The following is a 24,547-nucleotide window of genomic DNA, read 5'->3' as shown; positions in this document are numbered from 1 at the left end:
AAAGGGTGCTTCTATAGACCCTTTCGGAAAGAAAGGGTGCTTCTATAGACCCTTTCGGAAAGAAAGGGTGCTTCTATAGACCGTTTCGGAAAGAAAGGGCGCTTCTATAGACCATTTCTGAAGGAAAGGGTGCTTCTATAGACCCTTTCTGAAGCAAAGGGTGCTTCTATAGACCCTTTCTAAAAGAAAGGGTGCTTCTATAGATGCTTCTGAAAGAAAGGGTGATATATAGACCCTTTCGGAAGGAAAGTGTGCTTCTATAGACCCTTTCGGAAGGAAAGTGTGCTTCTATAGATGCTTCTGAAAGAAAGGGTGATATATAGACCCTTTCGGAAGGAAAGTGTGCTTCTATAGACCCTTTCGGAAGGAAAGTGTGCTTCTATAGACCCGTTCGGAAAAAGGGGTGCTTCTATAGATCCTTTCGGAGAAAGGGGTGCGTCTACAGACCCTTCCGGGAAAAGGGGTGCTTCTATAGACCCTTTCTGAAAAAGGTCGTTTCTATAGACCCTTTCTGAAAAAGGACGTTTCTATAGATCCTTTCGAAAAAAATTGTGCTTCTATAGACCATTTCTGAAAGAAAGGGTACTTCTGTAGACCACTTCTGAAAAAAGGGTGCTTCTATAGACGCTTTCTAAAAGAAAGGTTGCTTTTATAGATCCTTCTGAAAGAAAGGGTGCTTCTATAAACTCTTTCGGAAAGAAAGGGTGCTTCTACAGACCCTTTCGAAAAGAAAGGGTGCTTCTATAGACCCTTTCGGAGAGAAAGGGTGCTTCTATAGACCCTTTCGGAAAGAAAGGGTGCTTCTATAGACCCTTTCGGGAAAAGGGGTGCTTCTATAGATCCTTTCGGAGAAAGGGGTGCTTCTATAGACCCTTTCGCAAAGAAAGGGTGCTTCTATAGACCCTTACGGAAAGAAAGGGTGCTTCTATAGACCCTTTCCGAAAGAAAGGGTGCTTCTATAGACCCTTTCGCAAAGAAAGGGTGCTTCTATAGACCCTTTCGCAAAGAAAGGGCGCTTCTATAGACCCTTTCGGAAAGAAAGGGTGCTTCTATAGTCCCTTTCGGAAAGAAAGGGTGCTTCTATAGACCCTTTCGGAAGGAAAGGGTGTTTCTATAGACCCTTTCGGAAAGAAAGGGTGCTTCTATAGACCCTTTCGGAAAGAAAGGGTGCTTCTATAGACCCTTTCGGAAAGAAAGGGTGCTTCTATAGACCCTTTCAGAAAGAAAGGGTGCTTCTATAGGCCCTTTCGGAAAGAAAGGGTCCTTCTATAGGCCCTTTCGGAAAGAAAGGGTCCTTCTATAGGCCCTTTCGGAAAGAAAGGGTGCTTCTATAGACACTTGCTGAAAAATGGTGCTTCTATAGACACTTGCTGAAAAAGGGTGCTTCTATAGACCCTTGCTGAAAAGGGGTATTTCTATAGACCCTTTCAGAAAGACCCCGGTGCTTCTACAGACCCTTTTGGAAAGAAAGGGTGCTTCTATAGTCCCTTGCTGAAAAAAGGGTATTTCTATAGACCCTTTCGCAAAGAAATGGTGCTTCTATAGACCCTTTTGGAAAGAAAGGGTGCTTCTATAGTCCCTTGCTGAAAAAAGGGTATTTCTATAGACCCTTTCGGAAAGAAAGGGTGCTTCTATAGACCCTTTCGGAAAGAAAGTGTGCTTTTATAGACCCTTTCGCAAAGAAAGGGTGCTTCTATAGACCCTTTCGGAAAGAAAGGGTGCTTCTATAGACCCTTTTGGAAAGAAAGGGTGCTTCTATAGACCCTTTCGGAAAGAAAGGGTGCTTCTTTAGACCCTTTCGGAAAGAAAGGGTGCTTCTATAGACCCTTTCGGAAAGAAAGGGTGCTTCTATAGACCCTTTCGGAAAGAAAGGGTGCTTCTATAGACCCTTTCGGAAAGAAAGGGTGCTTCTATAGACCCTTTCGGAAAGAAAGGGTGCTTCTATAGACCCTTTCGGAAAGAAAGGGTGCTTCTATAGACCCTTTCGGAAAGAAAGGGTGCTTCTATAGATCCTTTCGGAAAGAAAGGGTGCTTCTATAGACCCTTTCGGAAAGAAAGGGTGCTTCTATAGACCCTTTCGGAAAGAAAGGGTGCTTCTATAGACCCTTTCGGAAAGAAAGGGTGCTTCTATAGACCCTTTCGGAAAGAAAGGGTGCTTCTATAGACCCTTTCGGAAAGAAAGGGTGCTTCTATAGACCCTTTCGAAAAAAGCGGTGCTTCTGTAGATTCTTTCGGAGAAAGGGGTGCTTTTTGAGAAAGGGTCTAAAGCCTTTCTGAAAAAGCGTGTTTCTATAGGGTGCTTCCCTAGACCCTTTCGGAAAGAAATGGTGCTTTTATAGACCCTTTCGGAAAGAAATTGTGCTTCTATAGACCCTTTCGGAAAGAAAGGGAGCATAAGCGGAACAAGTGGATAAATCATCTCCCGAGTTGAAACATTGTAGTCGGAATATGTGAATTGTGCAACGGTCACTCTTAAAACCTGAAAAGATGGAAGATAGCGGACCTGACTGATCCGAAGAGGCGCGCAAGTTATTTTATTCAAGAGTTTGTCGGGCATCCCGGGAGTGACAGGGCGAAGAGTACTACGTCGCATTAGATATTTTCTGGCCGAGTATGAACCACCACAATTTACAATGGATGATGTTGCGAATGTCATTAGGAATGCTAAATCATCTAAAGCGTTGGGCGCTGTTTGAATCTCTATGGTAATGCTGAAACAGCTGGATGAGCCAGGACTCGAGTATATCACTAAGGTTCTCAACCTGCCGCTAGTCACCCACATCACTCCCGAAGTCTGCAAAATGGGCAGGCAAGGATGCCAGAAAAGGTGAATAGTACAGACCGATTTCGCTTTTATCGTCCGTAGGAAAGACCTATGGGGCTTTACCCTCCCCAACGTCAGAAATAGCTATCCAGTTGCCGATCACACAGCATGACAACAGCGCTGCACGCCATCTTCACATATATTAGTCGAGTGATGACAGCGCTCGACTTATCAAAAGGCTTCGATGCTGGCCTATGTGAAATTCTGGAACACAAGTCCAAGGCCCGTATAATAAAACAAGGAGTACCCCAAGGTGGGGAACCGCTTTCCCTCCAGACGGCATTGAAATCGTAAAGTACGCGGATGATTGTACAAAATTGTTGTTGAGTACCTCGCTTATATTATTTATGAATGTCTGAACTCCTATTTGGCCGATTTCACCACCATTGTCCGAGAGATGCTTGAAAATATCCGCCACTAAATCAACGCCAGTCTGTTCACCACATAGACTGTGGCGATGAGCACAGAATTGAATTGCTAGTCGATGATAATCGAATTCTAACCTCAAGATTCTAGGGTTAACATTCCGCAGCATGTTCACGTCGTCCGCGCATTCCACAGCTATCTGCGACAAGCTGAGATGTAGGAACAAGGTCCTCAAGTTCATAACCGGACGAAGAAACATTGTTGATAGGTCGATCTGTGGTAAGCTAGACGCCGCAAGTGTGGTCCACGAATATAAGTGTAACGTCCGCGAATAACATTCAAATCTATAAGAACGCCGTTCTGAGACCAATGTCAGTTATCGTCACCACAAGCCATTTTAGTTAGTCACCGTATGATTTTTTAGAGGTTTCCGCCCATTTTGTGAGGAAGGATGGACTTGCAGATGTAACAATTCGAATGAGGTCTCATCATATCATGAAACCCTACCCTGTCCTCTTATTCAAATAATGCCAAAACATATTCACTTATTCACATAATGCGATCAGTTGGACCTTACACATAAGGTCAAATTTCCCTAATAGCATTGACAATATGTAATTAAATTATCATGAATTAGTTTCATTTAATTATAAATTACAATAAATTATAAAGGAAATTTCTACAATAAAACAACACAAAAAATTTCCACACAAAAAAGTCACTGCACCCAATAAAACAATACAAAAAACCTTATATGGCGATATCTTTTTTGTTCGATACGCCGCCGCTGCTCATCATCGAAATGTGATAAACGATGGGGGACAATGACAATTTTTTCGTTGGCGACAAAACGATATTGTAAATACCCCCACACACTTCTTTATGAAGACGCTTTGTTTATATTTTTGAATATTTTGTTAATTGTAAAATTCTCATGGAAGAGGTTTCACTTGATTAATAATTATTTTAGAACACGTTATTGTATAATGATGAAAGAGAGAGAGAGAGAAGGGGACACAGTCTTTCGAGCAAGAAAATTTGTTTTTATGGTTTTTTTAATTTTTTTTATAGTAACATGGATTTTTGAGAATATTTTTTTTTGTTTGTTTTAATATTGTTGAAGTTTCAATCTCGTTTGATTTTTATATATAAACGTAAATTTTTAAAACATTTTTTCATATAAAAGTAGGTTTTTTTAAATATGTTTTTATATAAACGAAGATTTTTTCAAAAATATTTTATCATAAACGTGGATTTGTTTTTAAATATTTTTTTTTTCATAATCGTGGATTTTTAGAAATATTTTTTTAATATATGTATGTGGATTTTTTTAAAAATATTTTTTTAATGAACGTAGATTCTTTAAAAATAAATTTTTCTATTAAACGTGGATGTTTTAAAAATATTTTTTATATAATCGTGGATTTTTTTAAAAATATTCTTTTATATAATCGTGGATTTTTTAAATAATTTTTTTTATATAATCGTGGATTTTTTAAATATTTTTTTATATAATCGTGGATTTTTTAAATATTTTTTTTATATAATCGTGGATTTTTTAAATAATTTTTTTATATAATCGTGGATTTTTTAAAAATATTTTTTTATAATCTTAGATTGTTTTACATATTGTTTCATATAATCGTGGATATATAATTTTCTTTTATATAATCGTGAATTTTGTAAAAACATTTTTTATATAATCGTGGATTTTTTAAAAATATTTTTTATATAATAGTGGATTTTTTAAAATTATTTTTTATATAATCGTAAATTTTTTAAAAATATGTTTATATAATCGAAGATTTTTTAAAAATATTTTTTATATAATAGTGCATTTTTTAAATATATTTTTTGAATAATCGTGGATTCTTTAAAAATATTTTTTTTATACATTCGTGGATTCTTTAAAAATACTTTTTATATAATCGCGGATTTTTTAAAAATATTTTTTATATAATCGTGGATTTTTAAAAAAATATTTTTAAATAATCGTGGATTTATTAAAAACATTTTTTATATAATCGTGGATATTTTAAAAATATTTTTTATATAATTGTGGATTTCTTAAAAATATTTTCTATATAATCGAGGATTTTTTAAAAATATTTTTTATAGAATATTGCATTTATTAAAAATATTTTTTATATAATAGTGAATTTTTTAAAAATATTTTTTATATATTCGTGGATTTTTTAAAAATATTTTTTATATAATCGTGGATTTTTTAAAAATATTTTTTATATAATCGTAGATTTTTTAAAAATATTTTTTATATTATCGTGGATTTTTTAAAAATATTTTTTATATAATAGTGGATTTTTTAAAAATATTTTTTATATAATCGTGGATTTTTTAAAAATATTTTTTATATTATCGTGGATTTTTTAAAAATATTTTTTATATAATCGTGGATTTTTTAAAAATATTTTTTTATAATCTTAGATTGTTTTACATATTGTTTCATATAATCGTGGATATATAATTTTCTTTTATATAATCGTGAATTTTGTAAAAACATTTTTTATATAATCGTGGATTTTTTAAAAATATTTTTTATATAATAGTGGATTTTTTAAAATTATTTTTTATATAATCGTAAATTTTTTAAAAATATGTTTATATAATCGAAGATTTTTTAAAAATATTTTTTATATAATAGTGCATTTTTTAAATATATTTTTTGAATAATCGTGGATTCTTTAAAAATATTTTTTTTATACATTCGTGGATTCTTTAAAAATACTTTTTATATAATCGCGGATTTTTTAAAAATATTTTTTATATAATCGTGGATTTTTAAAAAAATATTTTTAAATAATCGTGGATTTATTAAAAACATTTTTTATATAATCGTGGATATTTTAAAAATATTTTTTATATAATTGTGGATTTCTTAAAAATATTTTCTATATAATCGAGGATTTTTTAAAAATATTTTTTATAGAATATTGCATTTATTAAAAATATTTTTTATATAATAGTGAATTTTTTAAAAATATTTTTTATATATTCGTGGATTTTTTAAAAATATTTTTTATATAATCGTGGATTTTTTAAAAATATTTTTTATATAATCGTAGATTTTTTAAAAATATTTTTTATATTATCGTGGATTTTTTAAAAATATTTTTTATATAATAGTGGATTTTTTAAAAATATTTTTTATATAATCGTGGATTTTTTAAAAATATTTTTTATATTATCGTGGATTTTTTAAAAATATTTTTTATATAATCGTGGATTTTTTAAAAAATATTTTTTCACAAACGTGGATTTTTTAAAAATATTTTTTCACAAACCTGGATTTTTTAAAAATATTTTTTCACAAACCTGGATTTTTTAAAAATATTTTTTCACAAACCTGGATTTTTTAAAAATATTTTTTATATATCGTACATATTTTAAAAATATTTTTTTATAATCGTCGATTTTTTTAATTTTTTATATTTATAATCGTGGATTTTTTAAAAATATTTTTTATATAATCGTGGATTTTTTAAAAATATTTTTATATAATCGTGGATTTTTTTAAAATATTTTTTTAAATAATTGTAGATTTCTTAAAAATATTTTTTATATAATCGTGGATCGTTTTAAAAATATTTTTTTTTATAATCGTCGAGTTTTTAAAAAAAAATTTTGTATAATCGTGGATTTTTTAAAAATATTTTTTATATAATCGTGGATTTTTTAAAAATATTTTTTATATAATCGTGGATTTTTTAAAAATATTTTTTATATAATCGTGGATTTTTTAAAAATATTTTTTATATAATCGTGGATTTTTTAAAAAATATTTTTTCACAAACGTGGATTTTTTAAAAATATTTTTTCACAAACCTGGATTTTTTAAAAATATTTTTTCACTAACCTGGATTTTTTAAAAATATTTATACCCTACACCACTATGTGGGGAGGGTATTATAAGTTGGTTTTGGCCAAAAAGTTTGTAACGCATCGAAATAATGGTCGTAGACCCATACTCATATATACCAAAATGAATGTCTCGACGAGCTGAGTCGATCTGGCTATGTGTGTCCGTCCGTCAGTCCGTCCGTCTGTCCGTCTGTCCATCTAAACCTTGTAATCACGCTACAGGTCGCAATTTTGATCGGATCGTCGCGAAATTTTGCATGTTGATGGGGGTCCCGGAGGGGAAGAAGCCTATTGATTTTGGTGATGGTCGGATAATATTTAGGGGTCGGAAAGGGCAAAAAACTTAGGTGGATAAAAAGGCAACGTTTTTTTCCAAAGCGAATATCTCAGCTTCTATATTGGGTATACCAAAAGCAAAACCTGACAATTAAAGTAGAAAATATCACCTTTCTAATGATGTCAAGTAGGTGCTCGTAGGTGATCAAACAACGAAGATATCACAATAGTAGCAAATAAAACACCAATTTTCATGTTTGCGATTTTAATTATATTGACGAATATCACAGCTTTAGTTGTAAACTTTCCAAAAGCAAAGCCTGACCATGAAAGTAGAAGATCCCGTCTTAACAATGATGCAAACTAGGTCGGCGTAGGTAACCAAATGACGGAGATATCGCAATAGTCGGTAATACATCCCATTTTTCTATTTTTTGGAAATCACGCTACAGGTCGCAATTTTGATCGGATCGTCACGAAAATTTAAGGGTTAATGGGGGTCTCACAGATTAAGAAGCATATTGATTTTGGTGAAGGTCGGATAATATTTAGGGGTCGGAATGGGCAAACACTTATTTGGAGAAAAGTCAACATTTTATTTCAAAGCCAATATCTCTGTTTCTTTAAGAGGTATATCAAAAGCAAAACTAGGCAAGGAAACTACAAAATATCACCTTCACAACGATGTAAAGTAGGTTGTCGTAGGTGGTCAAATAGCAGAGATATGGCAATAGTCGATAATGCATCCCATTTTCCGATTTTTTTGTAATCACGCTACAGGTCGCAATTTTGATCGGATCGTCACGAAATTTTGGGGGTTAATGGGAGTCCCACAGAGGAAGAAGTCTACTGATTTTAATGATGGTCGGATAATATTCAGGGGTTGGAATGGGCAAAAACTTATTTAGAGAAAAGGTCTACGTTTTTTCAAAGCCAATATCTCTGTTTTTTAAGAGGTATATCAAAAGCAAAACCTGGCAAGGAAAGCAGAAAATATCACCTTTACAACGATGTAAAGTAGGTTGTCGTAGCTGCTCAAACAACAGAGATATCGCAATAGACGGTAATGCATCCTATTTTCTGATTTGCTTGTAGTCACGCTACAGGTCGCAATTTTGATCGGATCGTCACGAATTTTTTGGGAGTGGATGCGGGTCCCACAGAGGAAGAAGCCTATTTAGTTTGGTGATGGTCGGATAATATTCAGGAGTCGAAATAAGCGAAAAGCTTATGTGGAGGAAAGACAACGTTTTTTCTTATGCGAATATCTCCGCTTCTGGTTGGAGTATTCCGTCAATGGAAGAAGAAAAGATCTCGTTTATATTGATGCAAAGTATGTTGGCGTAAGTGAGCAAACCGAGATATTGCAAAATTCAGTAATAAACCCAATTTTTCCATTTTTTGTAATCACGCTACAAGTTGGAATTTTGATCGGATGGTGACGAAATTTTGGGGGTAGATGGGGGCTCCACACAGGAAGAAGCGTATTGATTTTGGTGATAGTCGGATAATATTTAGGGGTCGGAATGGGGAAAAACTCATTTGGAGACAAATTCAAAGATTTATTCTTTGTGAATATATCGGCTTCTAGTAGTGGTATTCCAACGGCAAAGCCTGTAAATGGAAGAAGAAAATATTATATTGGTGTAAAGCAGGTTGGCGAAGGTGGTCACACAAGGGAGATACCACAATAGTCGATAATGCATCGAATTCTTCCATTTTTAGCAATCAAGCTACAGGTCGTAATTTTGATCGGATGGTCACGAAATTTTGGTTGCTTATGGGGGTCCCAGAGAGAAAGAGGCATATTATTTTTGGTGGTAGTCGGATTATATTCCATAAGAGAAATGTTTAGCAGTGAAAAGCTTATGCACAGGGGTAGTGGTGAAGGGTATCACATGGTCGGCCCCATCCCGACTATAGCCTTTGCTCACTTGTTTTTATATATCGTACATATTTTAAAAATATTTTTATATAATCGTCGATTTTTTTAATTTTTTATATTTATAATCGTGGATTTTTTAAAAATATTTTTTATATAATCGTGGATTTTTTAAAAATATTTTTTATATAATCGTGGATTTTTTAAAAATATTTTTTATATAATCGTGGATTTTTTAAAAATATTTTTTTAAATAATTGTAGATTTCTTAAAAATATTTTTTATATAATCGTGGATCGTTTTAAAAATATTTTTTTTTATAATCGTCGAGTTTTTAAAAAATTTTTGTATAATCGTGGATTTTTTAAAAATATTTTTTATATAATCGTGGATTTTTTAAAAATATTTTTTATATAGTCGTGGATTTTTTAAAAATATTTTTTATATAATCGTGGCTTTTTTAAAAAATATTTTTTCACAAACGTGGATTTTTTAAAATATTTTTTCACAAACGTGGATTTTTTAAAATATTTTTTATATATCGTACATATTTTAAAAATATTTTTTTTATAATCGTCGATTTTTTTAATTTTTTATATTTATAATCGTGGATTTTTTAAAAATATTTTTTATATAATCGTGGATTTTTTAAAAATATTTTTTATATAATCGTGGATTTTTTAAAAATATTTTTTTAAATAATTGTAGATTTCTTAAAAATATTTTATATATAATCGTGGATCGTTTTAAAAATATTTTTTTTTTTATAATCGTAGAGTTTTTAAAAAAAAATTTTGTATAATCGTGGATTTTTTAAAAATATTTTTTATATAATCGTGGATTTTTTAAAAATATTTTTTATATAATCGTGGATTTTTTAAAAATATTTTTTATATAATCGTGGATTTTTTAAAAAATATTTTTTCACAAACGTGGATTTTTTAAAAATATTTTTCCACAAACGTGGATTTTTTAAAAATATTTTTTCACAAACCTGGATTTTTTAAAAATATTTTTTATATATCGTACATATTTTAAAAATATTTTTTTATAATCGTCGATTTTTTTAATTTTTTCCCCTATGACCGTGGATTTTTTAAAAATATTATTTATGTAATAGCGGATTTTAAAAAAATTCTATTTTGCTTTTCAAAAAAGTTCAATTTTGCTTCTCAAAAAATATTTCATGAGAGCTATAAACTTGGGTTTTTGTTAAATTTTTACGAAAGCTAAAAACGAGTATTTTTAATTTTCTCGATTTCGTCCCACAGTGCAGTAAAATATTATTCTGTTTATCTGTTTTACGTTTTCTTATGAATCATTTAAATATTTAATTATTCACAATAAACAGCATTAAGGCTGAGCCAGTCTGGCTCTTTTCCCTACCTCTTCGCTCCTTTCCTGTCTCCTCCAACATTCACACTGTGTAATAGATTAGTTAAATATTCTTATCTACTTTTTGTACTCTCCGCGAATATATTTCAATTCAATTGCCAGCTAGTGACATTGTTTCTCTTCTGTTGTTGTTTGTTGTCTACGGTTTTATTTTGTTTGTCAAATGCATACTTTTCTTTCATTATGTGAAGCTTGAACGAACGCTTTATTCAGCCAGTTTGTAGCTGATACGGTGTAACGAGATTTATTTGTTGTTGTTATTGCTATTACTATTTTTCTAAATAAAAACTCACGTACTCATCATCGCTCGCTCATACGCACACAAATCCATTTGAATATCTTTTATTTTGTTTTGTGGAAAAACTAAGGAGAGTCTGTCGGAACAGCGAGTTTTCGCATTTGACTAAAGAGGTTGAAACAATTTCAAAATGCACTCTGATCTTAGTAGACAATTACCGTAAATGCCCTCCCCCAACCACTTCAAAGTCCATGGCATCATAATTGCTGTAACGCATTTTGGAATCACAAAAGCTTTCCCCCACCAGTTACCCAAGTAGGTCTCCCATTTAACCCCCTTGCACAGAGAGACTGCGGAATGTCTGAATTAACTTAAACTTGGTGTATGTTTTTTTGCTTTTGGTTGATAATGTCACGCTGAAACAAAACAAACTGAAATACAGTGGGGGCTCAAAATATGCAAGTTACGAGATAGCCAATGTCTTCCCCAAGAAGAGGCCACAATTGTTGCATATATAAGGTCTTCTAATAGAAGACCACATGGTCTTCTTATAGAAAATATCATGGTCTTTGTATAGAAGAGCAAGATCTAAGAAGTCCTTCTGAACTTCTATGAGAATCTCTCTTTTCACAAGGTCTTCTTATAGAAGACCATTAGACCATGTGGTTTCTATAAGAGGACAATGTTGTCTTATATAAGAAGACCATGTGGTCTTCTTTAGGAGGACCTTGTGCTCTTCTACAAGAAGACCATGGTTATTCTATAAGGAGACCATGTGGTCTTCTACAAGGAGACCGCAATGTCTTCTATAGAAGACATCGCAGAGACATCTCTATAGAAGACAACAAGGTCTTCTTAAGACTGTGCTGCTAATGACCCTCTCCAATGTATAGGGTGATTCTTAAGACCATTTCCAATGTATAGGGTGCTTCTTAAGACCCTTTCCAATGAAAGGGGTGCTTCTCAGGACCCGTTCCAATGGAAACGGTGCTCTTAAGACCCTTTCCAATGGAAAGTGTGCTTCTTAAGACCCTTCCCAATGGAAAGGATGCTTATTAAGACCCTTTTCAATGGAAAGAGCGCTTCTTAAGACCCTTCCCAATGGAAATAGTGTTTCTCAAGACCCGTTCCAATGGAAGGGGTGCTTCTTAAGATCATTTCCAATGTATATGGTGCTCCTTAAGACCCGTTCCAATGGAAAGGGTGCTTCTTAAGACCATTTCCAATGTATATGGTGCTCCTTAAGACCCGTTCCAATGGAAAGGGTGCTTCTTAAGACCCTTCCCAATGGAAAGGATGCTTATTAAGACCCTTTTCAATGGAAAGAGCGCTTCTTAAGACCCTTCCCAATGTATAGGGTGCTTCCTAAGACCCTTTCCAATGTATAGGGTGCTTCGTAAGACCCTTTCCAATGGAAGGGGTGCTCCTTAAGATCATTTCCAATGTATATGGTGCTCCTTAAGACCCGTTCCAATGGAAAGGGTGCTTCTTAAGACCATTTCCAATGTATATGGTGCTCCTTAAGTCCCGTTCCAATGGAAAGGGTGCTTCTTAAGACCCTTCCCAATGGAAAGGATGCTTATTAAGACCCTTTTCAATGGAAAGAGCGCTTCTTAAGACCCTTCCCAATGGAAATAGTGTTTCTCAAGACCCGTTCCAATGGAAATGGTGCTTCTTAAGACCCTTCAAATGGAAAGGGTGCTTATTAAGACCCTTTTCAATGGAAAGAGCGCTTCTTAAGACCCTTCCCAATGGAAATAGTGGTTCTTAAGACCCGATACATTAGAAAGGGTGCTTCTTAAGACCCATTCCAATGGAAAGGGTGCTTCTTAAGGCCATTTCCAATGGAAAGGGTGCTTCTTAAGACCCTTTCCAATGGAAAGGGTGCTTCTTAAGACTCTTTCTAATGGAAAGCGTGCTTCTTAAGACCCTTTCCAATGGAAAGAGTGCTTCTTAAGACCTTTTCCGTTAAAAAAGGGCGTCTCTCAAAACACTTTCCAATGTAGAGGGTGCTTCTTAAGACCCTTTCCAATGGAAAGGGTGCTTCTTAAGACCCTTTCCAATGGAAAGGGTGCTTCTTAAGACCCGTTCCAATGGAAAGGGTGCTTCTTAAGACCAGTTCCAACGGAAAGGGTGCTTCTTCAGACCAGTTCCAATGACAAGGGTGCTTCTTAAGACCCTTTCCAATGGAAAGGGTGCTCTTCGGATCCTTTCCAATGGAAAGGGAGCTTCTTAAGACCCGTTCCAATGGAAAGGGTGCTTCTTAAGACCAGTTCCAACGGAAAGGGTGCTTCTTCAGACCAGTTCCAATGACAAGGGTGCTTCTTAAGACCCGTTCCAATGGAAAGGGTGCTTCTTAAGACCCGTTCCAATGGAAAGGGTGCTTCTTAAGACCAGTTCCAATGGAAAGGGTGCTTCTTAAGACCAGTTCCAATGGAAAGGGTGCTTCTTCAGACCCGTTCCAATGGAAAGGGTGCTTCTTAAGACTCCTTCTAATCGAAAGCGTGCTTCTTAAGACCCTTTCCAACAGAAAGGGTGCTTCTTATGACCCTTTCCAATGGAAAGCGTGCTTCCTAAGACCCTTTCCAATGGAAAGGTTGCTTCTTAAGACCCTTTTCAATGGCAAGGGTGCTTCTTAAGACCCTTTCCAATGGAAAGTGTGCTTTTTAAGACCTTCTCCATTAAAAAAGGCGATTCTTAAGACCCTTTCCAATGAAAAGGGTGCTTCTTAAGACAAAACTTCGCGGTCTTCTTATAGAAGACGACACTATTTTCTAATAGAATACCACCAGATCTTCTTATAGAAGACTACATGTTCTTCTCAAAGAAGATCCCAGAGTGTTTCTCACAGCTGCCCAAAGCGTTCTCCTTACAGCAGAATGAATTGAGCTTTTACTGTATCAAAAGCAAACATTTGAATTCGCATCGTGATGGCAATGAGAGTGATGGGGTGTTTTTTTTTTTCAAATTAAATAGCAGGCGTCGCATCTAAGTACTATCTATGCTATGTTGATTAGAGTGGGGCGATTTGAACACCATCACGGGCGCCTGGAGTTTCTGATTCTTGGGATTGTACTGAGCAAAAAAGTCAACTAGACCATATGTCTACGGTGAAAATCGAGCCCCCGGATTTTGACTTGAAGTTTTTTTTCAAGGATTTTTGGATATTTTGGCATATAACAACCAAACCACTAATATTTTCGATCCAACACAAAGACAACAATTGTAGCCAAGACAATAATAAAGAACTCTCTGGTACATCGCAAAAGCATTGGAACGCTCCTTCAGGTAGTTATGGCCTCGAGAAGGTGCACATTTTTCGGAAAATATCGATAAACGACACTGTGCTACAAAATGGAACTCAAAGTCAGTGGGTGGAAAATTTCTTTTGGAGATGAAAGCCCTTGGTGAGTTTACTGAGAACCCAAAAGGAAATTTTCACCATAGGTCAAGTTTCCGAGATATTGCGTGATTAATGGTTTAATTTTGGCCCCTTAATTTGTGATCAAATAGCTTTATATCTCTCTAATGCGTTATTGTAGCTTCATTTTGACATTACATGTCTTCAGTCAAATCGAATGGTGAATCTTTTTGTAGAATATTTCATCCCTCTAACTCAATTCCTTTCATGTCCTTTTCGTCCTTTATTTTTTGAACCGTAGTAAAAGTACCACAAGGCGAGATTTTACAGCATCCAAATATTCTACAAAAATGTTGTTCAGAAGATTTTAGGTACGGTTCTCATTGATGACCAATCGATATTTCCCCGTTTTCATGGTCCTTTTTGACATTTTACCGGTTTTTGTTCAGAAAACTATGTTTTGTTTTTATGTATATTCGTTATTGGTCTGTGGTGCTTCTGAAATACTTACCATAAATAGCTTTTGTAATGACGAACACGTTAATAACAAATTTTATTGGAGGACAGATCCGGTTATCTAAATTTTTGAACCGGATATTCTGATATTAAAACCGATTTTGGAACCGGTTTTAAGTAACCGATTAACCGAATATGTATATCATTAGAAAGCTAATAAAATGGTCAATTAAATGACAGCAAGTAGCTGATTACAACTTTGTCGGTTACGAAGCTTTCCAAAATAAATATTGAACAAAACAAAAAACATTATAGTTTTGGATAAAATGTAGGAAAAATAAGAAATAGAACATTTTATAATTTTGCGCTATGGAAAAATGAAAATGATAAGGACAGTTATTGACATGGTTCAAACTTCTGAGTTATGGCGAAATTAATTCATTCTTGATGAACTTTAAGTGCATGATATAAAAACAACATAACACAAATTCATCCCGCCATAACTCAGAAGTTTGACCTATGACATAACAGCTTTCCAGATTTATAATATTATCTTAATCGACTTTCATCGCCAAAAAGAACCCAGTGATATTTTACATCAAAATCGGTTTAAGAACGCGGTTTTTTTGTTGTAATCAGCTACTTGCTGTCATTTAATTGACCATTTTATTAGCTTTCTAATGATATACATATTCGGTTAATCGGTTACTTAAAACCGGTTCCAAAATCGGTTTTAATATCAGAATATCCGGTTCAAAAATTTAGATAACCGGATCTGTCCTCCAATAAAATTTGTTATTAACGTGTTCGTCATTACAAAAGCTATTTATGGTAAGTATTTCAGAAGCACCACAGACCAATAACGAATATACATAAAAACAAAACATAGTTTTCTGAACAAAAACCGGTAAAATGTCAAAAAGGACCATGAAAACGGGGAAATATCGATTGGTCATCAATGAGAACCGTACCTAAAAATTTCTGAACAACATTTTTGTAGAATATTTGGATGCTGTAAAATCTCGCCTTGTGGTACTTTTACTACGGTTCAAAAAATAAAGGACGAAAAGGACATGAAAGGAATTGAGTTAGAGGGATGAAATATTCTACAAAAAGATTCACCATTCGATTTGACTGAAGACATGTAATGTCAAAATGAAGCTACAATAACGCTTTAGAGAGATATAAAGCTATTGGATCACAAATTAAGGGGCCAAAATTAAACCATTAATCACGCAATATCTCGGAAACTTGACCTATGGTGAAAATTTCCTTTTTGGGTTCTCAGTAAACTCACCAAGGGCTTTCATCTCCAAAAGAAATTTTCCACCCACTGACTTTGAGTTCCATTTTGTAGCACAGTGTCGTTTATCGATATTTTCCGAAAAATGTGCACCTTCTCGAGGCCATAACTACCTGAAGGAGCGTTCCAATGCTTTTGCGATGTACCAGAGAGTTCTTTATTATTGTCTTGGCTACAATTGTTGTCTTTGTGTTGGATCGAAAATCTTAGTGGTTTGGTTGTTATATGCCAAAATATCCAAAAATCCTTGAAAAAAAACTTCAAGTCAAAATCCGGGGGCTCGATTTTCACCGTAGACATATGGTCTAGTTGACTTTTTTGCTCAGTACAATCCCAAGAATCAGAATCTCCAGGCGCCCGATAACACTTTTTTCCTTCCATACAAATCGCCCCGGCCTAATGTTGATGTATGGTCGTGCGTGTCTTTCTGTCCAACCGACAAACAGACTGACTGATTACAAGATGCCAAAGTGTGATTATTATTTGAAGAATTACTTGAAGAGATTCACTGAGCATAACCGAGCTGCGAGCTCTAACAAAGTAAGCGGCAGCAAATGATGCCGCAGCAACAATAAAAACCAACGTGTTGCGTAGGTGTAGTGATTTCATTCGCAGCTATTACTACTGTTGTTGCTTCTGCCGGTGATGATGATGATGATGAGGAAGTTAATCACCGATAGAAGGCGGTCGGGGAAGTGTACTATTATTATGAAGAGGTCATGCATCCGTGATTGGCCTTATGTACACACATGGTATTGTGTAAAGAGTTTTCATATTTTGAACTACAAATTTACTGACATAAATAAATATTATATAAATACTAAATGTGGGTATTTTGATGTAGATAACAACAATCGCACACACACATGCATTGGCATTAAATCGTAGATAGGAAGGAAATAAAGATTAGAAATATTTACTTACGCTGACATAATTTGCATTGATATATTCCGTTTTTTCATCATCGTTAAGACGCTGTAAAATAACTCGAGTTTCAGGAAGTGGTAGGACATTGGCATATCTGAAAGAAAACAAAAAGAAGATAGATAAGTGATATTTTTAAATAGGAAAGAACAATGATGGGGCACAAAAATTAATTATCATTAATTTACATATCTAGGCAAGGAATGCTTAACAATTGAAAAGATAATCCTACAAAAATATTCTCAACTTCGAGAAGCTGACTTCTATTTTTATTAGCAGGAAAATCATAGGGAAAATGAGCAAGTACAAAAAATACAATAGTTCAGACGCTTTGGAAGTTTCCAGCGTACATTTTTAAGCCTTTTTTGGGTAGCTATAATAAACTGTGAGCCTAATTATATAACGTGACGAAATGTTCATATATGTACATAAACCTTCACTTTGTACGCTACTATACACGAACTCCATAATACAGCCCACTACTCGTATAATGCAACAAATGTTTATATGGATTTAATTGACTTCGTTGCAACTTTATTAACGATGCTAACGGCTTACAAGGATATAATTCTCATTCACCCTGTGTCACTGGTAACATATGTATTTCAGCAATGGATGCTGAAAGGGAGCTTGCTACAGCAGAGGGCTTGCTATCCGCCAAGGTAATCCTGGGCGAGAAGTTGTGTTAACAAATTTAAAAAAAAAAAACTAGACATTGTGGCGGTCATATCAATACATTTCCACAGAGAATTTTGTTTATGTCCCACACAGATACTTCGTTTTCCTGTGTTCCACACAGAGATAGTATTTGAAACAGAAATCCTACAAGTTGCCACATGTCATTTATAAACTGGTTCAAGACCGCGGTAAACTATTCATCCAAATGGGATGAGAACAGCAAATTAATCTGTTGAAGAATGGATTGGTTGTAAATCCAACTGATTACGGTGACAGAATATATATTATCTCCCGTTCATAAATATAAGGCAAGACATAGGCCTCCTCGAATTTAAAACCTATCGTCAACATGGCCCTAGGACTAACATACTATCTCTATACCAGGTTTTCACTCTACGCAGTAAGACACCCAAGATCCCCTAAATTATCGACTATCCCTGCATAATAATAAAATTTACTTTTCCTGTTCCTTTGGGATAGAAAGATCCTCTTCGAGCCTTTTAATATCAAACAAAGTTTTAAACATGGTGACACTCTATCATATGACTTGTTTAATTTTCATGCGTGGTACAAATTTCAATAGAAATCCCACGCCATATTCAATCCGGCATTTTTTACATTTCTGGGTGGGTGATATTAACCGTCGTAGTTGACCGACGCATTGTTCGATCCATTATGAACACTGCGACGGTCAACTGTCTTCTTCAACACAAGTGATAGAGAATATGCACTAAACGGTAAAAGCGCAAGACGTTTGCCAGACTTGAATAAGCTTTGGATGACAAAAACCACAATGCAGATGTCGGCATTGACGTCATCCAAATCGGTGACGATATAAACATGTAAAGCAAGAAATAACCGCTTTGAAACATACCAAAATTGGAGTTTATACGACATTGATAACATCAAAGTTTGGTAGGTTTGACTTGATTCTGGTAACGTAGGAATGAGACACTTCACAGCGGAAAAGAACAAAGCAATTAGCTGTATCTCGCCACAAGCTGTCACCAGATCAAGTCAATAGAAACCAAGACCAATGTTGATACCACGGCAGGGGGTTCTCTGAGCTGGCACCTCAGTGTACATATGTTTGTGTTTGTATCGTCTTTCTGTTTTGGAAGCAGCATATCCCGGGATGCCTGCTTCGGATTTTTTTTGGTCCATGCCGGGACGGAGGAAACTCCAGGATGAATATGGATGTTCTCAGTTTGTCTCATCTGCATCCACCACAAAACAACTTCAGAGAGATGCAATAGATGGCGGGAGTGGTGTATCTCAGGGGTTGTTCTAGACGCGTCCATAAGAGTGACTACGATAGGGACTATGTTGCATGCTGCGAGAACACAGCCCACAGTGAGTCGTCGTCGTCATCGGAATACGCGACTTTTCACAGTCCCGCCAACAGCTTTCGGAAACACAGCACTTAACACCAGATATTGTTGCCTCAATCCCTGAAAATACACCCTTTTTTCAATTTAATTGCAATGGTGTCCGAGGTAAGATCGAGGAAATAGTGGATTTTAATCAATCGGGAGAATATCATGATCGCGGCGGTGCAGGAAACAAAGCTCAACAACAAACACAGCTTACAGCGTTGTGATCGTTACAACACACTGAGGAAAGATAACACCAGAAGTGGAGGTGGGGGATTAGCTTTCCTCTTGCACCAGTCTGTTCAATACATACCTATCTAGCTTGAACCTGGCTCTAATGACACGTACATGGAATGTATGTGGGTAGCAGTCAGGTGTCGTCGGGTTAGTAACCCTCCCCTGGAAAAAACAGCCTACTATGAAAAAACGAGAGAAAAGAAAAACAAACCCCTCTAAAGTTGACGAACCCCGCAAAGGTTTTAAGGACCATGATCTGCGAATCTGCACCTGGAGTGTTCGCACTCTTTATAGAGAAGGTGCAGTCTTCGCATTGGCAGACTTACTTGAAAAGTACAAGGCCGATATTACTGCCATACAGGAAATACGATGGATTGGGAAAGGCGTCACAACAACACCTAAAGGTGACGCACTGTATTATCCCAGCAAACCAAATGTTGGATCTCCGACACGTCTGAACAATGTCGGAAGCAACGTCGTTCAGATTTCGTTCCGATTTCTGAAACAATTTTTCTGGTCGGAAATAGTTCAGATTTTGTACCGATTTCGTTCCGATTTCGGAACAAATGTCGGAAAGAAATTTCCTTTCCGTATTTCCCAAGGAATTTCTTCAGATTTCGGTACGAAATCGGATCGAATTCGATACGATGCCGCTCCGACATTTCGTTCCGAAATTATGTCAACCACTTCATATAACTTTCGTTAAGATATCGTTACGATTTCGGATCAGACATCCGACGTATCGTCCGAATTTTGTTCCGATTTCGTTAAGATGTCGGTACGATTGGTTTGCTGGGATAGCTGCCATGTCGTAAAGCATGAGTTTGGTTGCGGATTTGTAGTTAGACGGAGACTAAAACATCTGGTATCCAGCTTCACCCCAGTGAATGAAAGACGTGCTGCAATTCGAATAAAAGCTAAATTCTTCAACATCAGCTTTATTTGCGCCTATGCTCCCACTGAAGAAAACGACGAGCAGACCAAAGATATATTTTACGAGCGCTTGAAAGAAACATATGACCGTTGTCATGTCCATGACATTAAAATTATTCTAGGCGATTTTAATGCCAAAATTGGAAAGGAAAATATATTTGGCCCAACAGTCTGAAAATTCAGTCTCCACAGTGAGACATCTAACAATGGTATGAGGCTGATAGACTTCGCAGCGGCAAAAAACATGGTAGTTAGCAGTACCAGATTTAATCATATTGATATTCATAAGGGCACCTGGCTGTCTCCAGATCAAAGAACAAGTAATCAAATTGATCATGTTGGGATAGATGGAAGACATTCTTCGATCGTACATCCAATACGCTCGAAGAATGTCTTCCTTGTTGCAGCAAAGGTACGTACCCGTCTAAACGTTGCAAATAAAGCACGAACAGACACAACGCGGAAGTTGGACATCGATAGGCAGCAAACACAACAGATAGCCACAGCATATTCCACTCAACTAGCCCAATTGCTTAATGAGAACACTCCTTGTCCCGATAACATAACAACACAATGGCAAAATATTGCCCACTCCATGCAAACAGCCGCAAAATCCATACTTGGATACCGGAGACCTCCACAAAGGATTTTATGGTATGACCAGGAGTGTCGTGCTGCTACCGAAGAGAAAAATGCGGCATATAGAGAGATATCGGGAGAAAAGGAGAGAAGAGCAACGTCTTTTCCGCAAGAAAAAGAGAAATGGAAAAGCGGGAGTGTGAAAAAATCGAGATGTACAGGAGCCAGAATGAAGTCCCAAAATTCTACCAAAGAGTGAAACATAAAACAGATGGCTTTGGTACAGGCACATACTCCTGTAGAGACCAGCAAGGTAATCTGGTAACAGATACAGATAGCGTGCTCAGGATATGGAAGGAACATTTCTTCAGTCTGCTGGTATCCAATAGTAGCGAAGACGATGATACCACACATCCAATCCCAGAAGATGGTATAGAATGTATACCGCCCGGCTAAGATGAGGTAAAAACAGCAATCAACCGGCTGAAGAATAATATAGCAGCCGTAGCCGATGGCTTACCAGCCGAGCTGTTTAAAAACGGAGGCGACGCGCTGATATGGTATATGCATCAGCTAGTTAGCACCATCTGGCAGGAAGAACGCGTACCCGACAAATGGAAGCTGAGCATCCTGTGTCTCGTCCACAAGAAAGGAGATAAGACTGTATGCTCGAACTTAGGGGCATAAGTTTTCTCCCTATTGCCTATAAGATAGTGTCAGGGATATTGTGCTAACGACTAAAGCCAATGGTCAACGAAATAATTGGACCATACCAATGTGGCTTTAGACCTGGCAAAACCACCATTGACCAGATATTTACCCTGCTGCAAATCCTGGAGAAGACCCAAGAGATGCAGATCGACACATATCACCTTTTTGTCGATTATAAAGCAGCATTCGACAGTCCCCTCCGATCAAAGGTATTCCATGCAATGTCTGAATTTGGTATCCCCGCAAAGCTCATCCGGCTTTGTAAGATGACATTAACTGATACTAGGTCCTCAGTTAAAATTGGAAAGAACCTCTCCGAACAGTTCAGTACCAGCCTTTCGTGTGACCTATTCAAAATTTTGCTGGAAAAGGTAATACGAGATGCAAATGTCAAAAGAAACGGCACAATTTACACCAATATCCACATGTTACTTGCTTATGCTGATGACATAGACATCATGGGACGATCAGTAAAGGAAGTAACTGATACCTTTAGGAAGGTCGAAGCTGAATCTGCGAAAGTGGGTCTGGCGGTAAACGACAAAAAGACCAAATTGATGCTGTCGACGCGCAAAGCGTCCATAGAGCTTGGACCAACTGTGGAAGTTGGTACCTAAATTTTGAGGTAGTTAAAGACTTCGTCTACCTCGGCACTGTCATAAACACAACAAACCACATCAGCTGTGAAATAAGAAGAAGAATTGTATTGGCCAATTGATGCTACTATGGTTTAAGTAAGCAATTTAATAACAAAGCCACATCTCGTCAAACAAAAATAACACTATACAAAACGCTGATACTACCGTGCTAATGTATGGCTCCGAATCATTTGTACTTGCGCAAGCAGATAAGGCAGTGCTTGGTGTGTTTGAGAGGAAAATTCGTCGAAAGATCTACGGGCCGATTTGCGTTGACGGTGAATATCGACGTCGTATGAACCACGAGCTATAGCACCTATACAAAGACATGAATATAGTTAAACGTATCGAGATGCAACGATTGCGTTGGCTAGGCCATATCATAAGAATGAGCGATGATGAACCCGCTAAAAAGGCGTATGAATACATGTCACATGGCGGTGCACGCAGAATCGGCAGGCCTAAGCTTCGATGGAGCATACAAGTGGATGAAGAAATGAAAAGGCGCGGTATTTCAGAAGCGAAAAACCGAGAGAATTGGAGATCTTTTCTGGGTTCGGTCTATGGAACAAATGTTCTGTAATGGGCCAGCTAAGTAAGTAAGTAAGCAGTCAGGTGTGGAACTGCCGAGGTAGAGTTGCTTAACATATACATCCAGCCGACAAATAGTTGTACTCCAGTTTATAGGCCCAACATTAGCCCGCTTTTGAATGATCATAACCGTCTTGGCTTGGGGGACTTTAATGCTCATCATGAGTTGTGGCATACGGTCCTTGGAAATGACGAGATTGTGCTGGCTAAGCAAATTGGTAGCACTGCGTTTACAAAATCAATGAGAACACCCCTACCCGAATTAACGGAGGGTGTCACAGTTCGCCAGATATAAAAATCGTGTCACCTGGTCTGACTAATGACGTCACCTGGCAATCGGTCATTTCACTTAGATTAGAGCATTTCCTCATAATTGTCTCTATCGGTAGGATGTCCGATTTCATCACCCCTGAACGCCCCACTTTCATCAATCATGGGAAATCTAATTGGTCTAGTTTCAAAGAGTTCACTAATCACTGCATCAGAGATCTGCCCAACCCTTCGGATGTTCGGTAGCAGAAAGAACGTTCCGAGACATCATCACTGCTGCAATCGCTCCCCATATACCTGCTATTCGAATATCCACAGTGAGACCAAATTTCCTAGCAGAGGTGACGGGATTAGCAAATGAGCGTGAAGAGGTTCGTCGTGCAAACCCCCGTGCCACAGAGTCATAGAGCTGACACTGGAAGTTAACCGGTTGGCCCGTGAGCATAAGCGGTACAAGTACTAAATTATCAGAAGAGTTGCAACTAAGTGAATTCTGGGCAACGGTTCAGTCACTCTCGAACCCGGGAAAGAAGAAAGATAGGATTTCAGTCACGTTTAGCGAGGTTACGCTGACTGATCTGAGGAGGTGCCCAAGATATTTTAATCGACAGTTTGTCGAGCACCCCGGAAGTGACTGGGCGAATAGAAGAACCACCGCAGTTTACAATGGATGATGTTGCGAATGACATCAGGAACGCTAAATCGTGTATCGACCAAAGTTCTCAACCAGTCAGTAGCTACCCACGAAGTCTGGAAAATGGGTAGGGTGGTCCCGCCACTGAAGCCAGACAATTTCGGTTTTGTCGCCCGTAGTAAGAACTCCTCTCCAGAGTTAGAAATACGTATCCACTTGCCGAAATACGTATCCAGTCGACCACAGCGCTGCTAGCTAGCCATCTCCACTCACATAGTTCCAGGACTCAACCAGTGCAAGCTGTGCGATAGGAAAGTTATGATGGCTCTCGATTTATCAAAAGCCTTTGATAATTTCAAGCACTCCACTCTGTTCCTGGACATTGAGCAGACTACCCTCCGGCCATGTTTGAAACGTTGGATAACACTGTGAACCGAAATTTTGGGGCAGAGATAATTCCTTTTGGGGATGTAAGCCCTTGGTGAGTATATTAAGACACTGTAAAGCATCTGAAATAGCGTTATATCTTTGTTAACTGTTGTTTTAGCTTATTTATGAGATGACATGTCTTCAGTCAAATCGAATGAGGATTATTTTCGTAGAGCATTTCCACCTTCTAACTCGCTTCCTTCAATGTCCTTTTCGTTCCTTATTTTAAAAACCGCTATAAAAGTACCACAAGATGACGTTTTTTAGCTTCAAATGTTCTGCAAAAATGTCGCTCAGAAAATTTTAGCTACAACTTTCATTGACAACTAATCGATTTTGTCGCGTTTTCATTGTCATTTTGACATTTACCCTGTTTTGGATCCGAATGCGGTCCTCGTAGAACATCCCCCATGTGTCGCAGATGTGGAGAGTCAGCTGCCACGACAAACCAGAGTAGTACTCGCTCAACTAGGCTCGGGGTTGTGCAGCTGCCAAAATTCCTATAGGGGAAGGATTGACTACAACGAGCAAAACATCTAGGGCACGGCCCTCACGACACACTGCATCTTT

At 36.5% G+C, this 24,547-nt stretch overlaps 1 protein-coding gene across 3 annotated transcripts in view; it reads right to left on the bottom strand.

The window, feature by feature from the left end:
• Nucleotides 1-24,547, bottom strand: part of LOC141403152 (uncharacterized) — a 143,422-nt gene that overhangs the window by 11,913 nt on the left and 106,962 nt on the right. For all 3 annotated transcript variants that reach the window (XM_073985317.1, XM_073985324.1, XM_073985319.1), the window contains exon 5: nt 16,905-17,001. In XM_073985317.1, coding sequence (XP_073841418.1) covers nt 16,905-17,001 — 97 coding nt within the window. The remainder of the gene's footprint in view (nt 1-16,904; nt 17,002-24,547) is intronic.

The sequence above is a fragment of the Musca autumnalis genome, unplaced genomic scaffold (genome assembly GCF_047663935.1).
Source record: "Musca autumnalis isolate F117 unplaced genomic scaffold, ASM4766393v1 scaffold_1, whole genome shotgun sequence".
Classification (NCBI taxonomy): domain Eukaryota; kingdom Metazoa; phylum Arthropoda; class Insecta; order Diptera; family Muscidae; genus Musca; species Musca autumnalis.
Note: the sequence above shows the minus strand (reverse complement) of the source record. Positions and strands in the feature narration are given on the sequence as shown.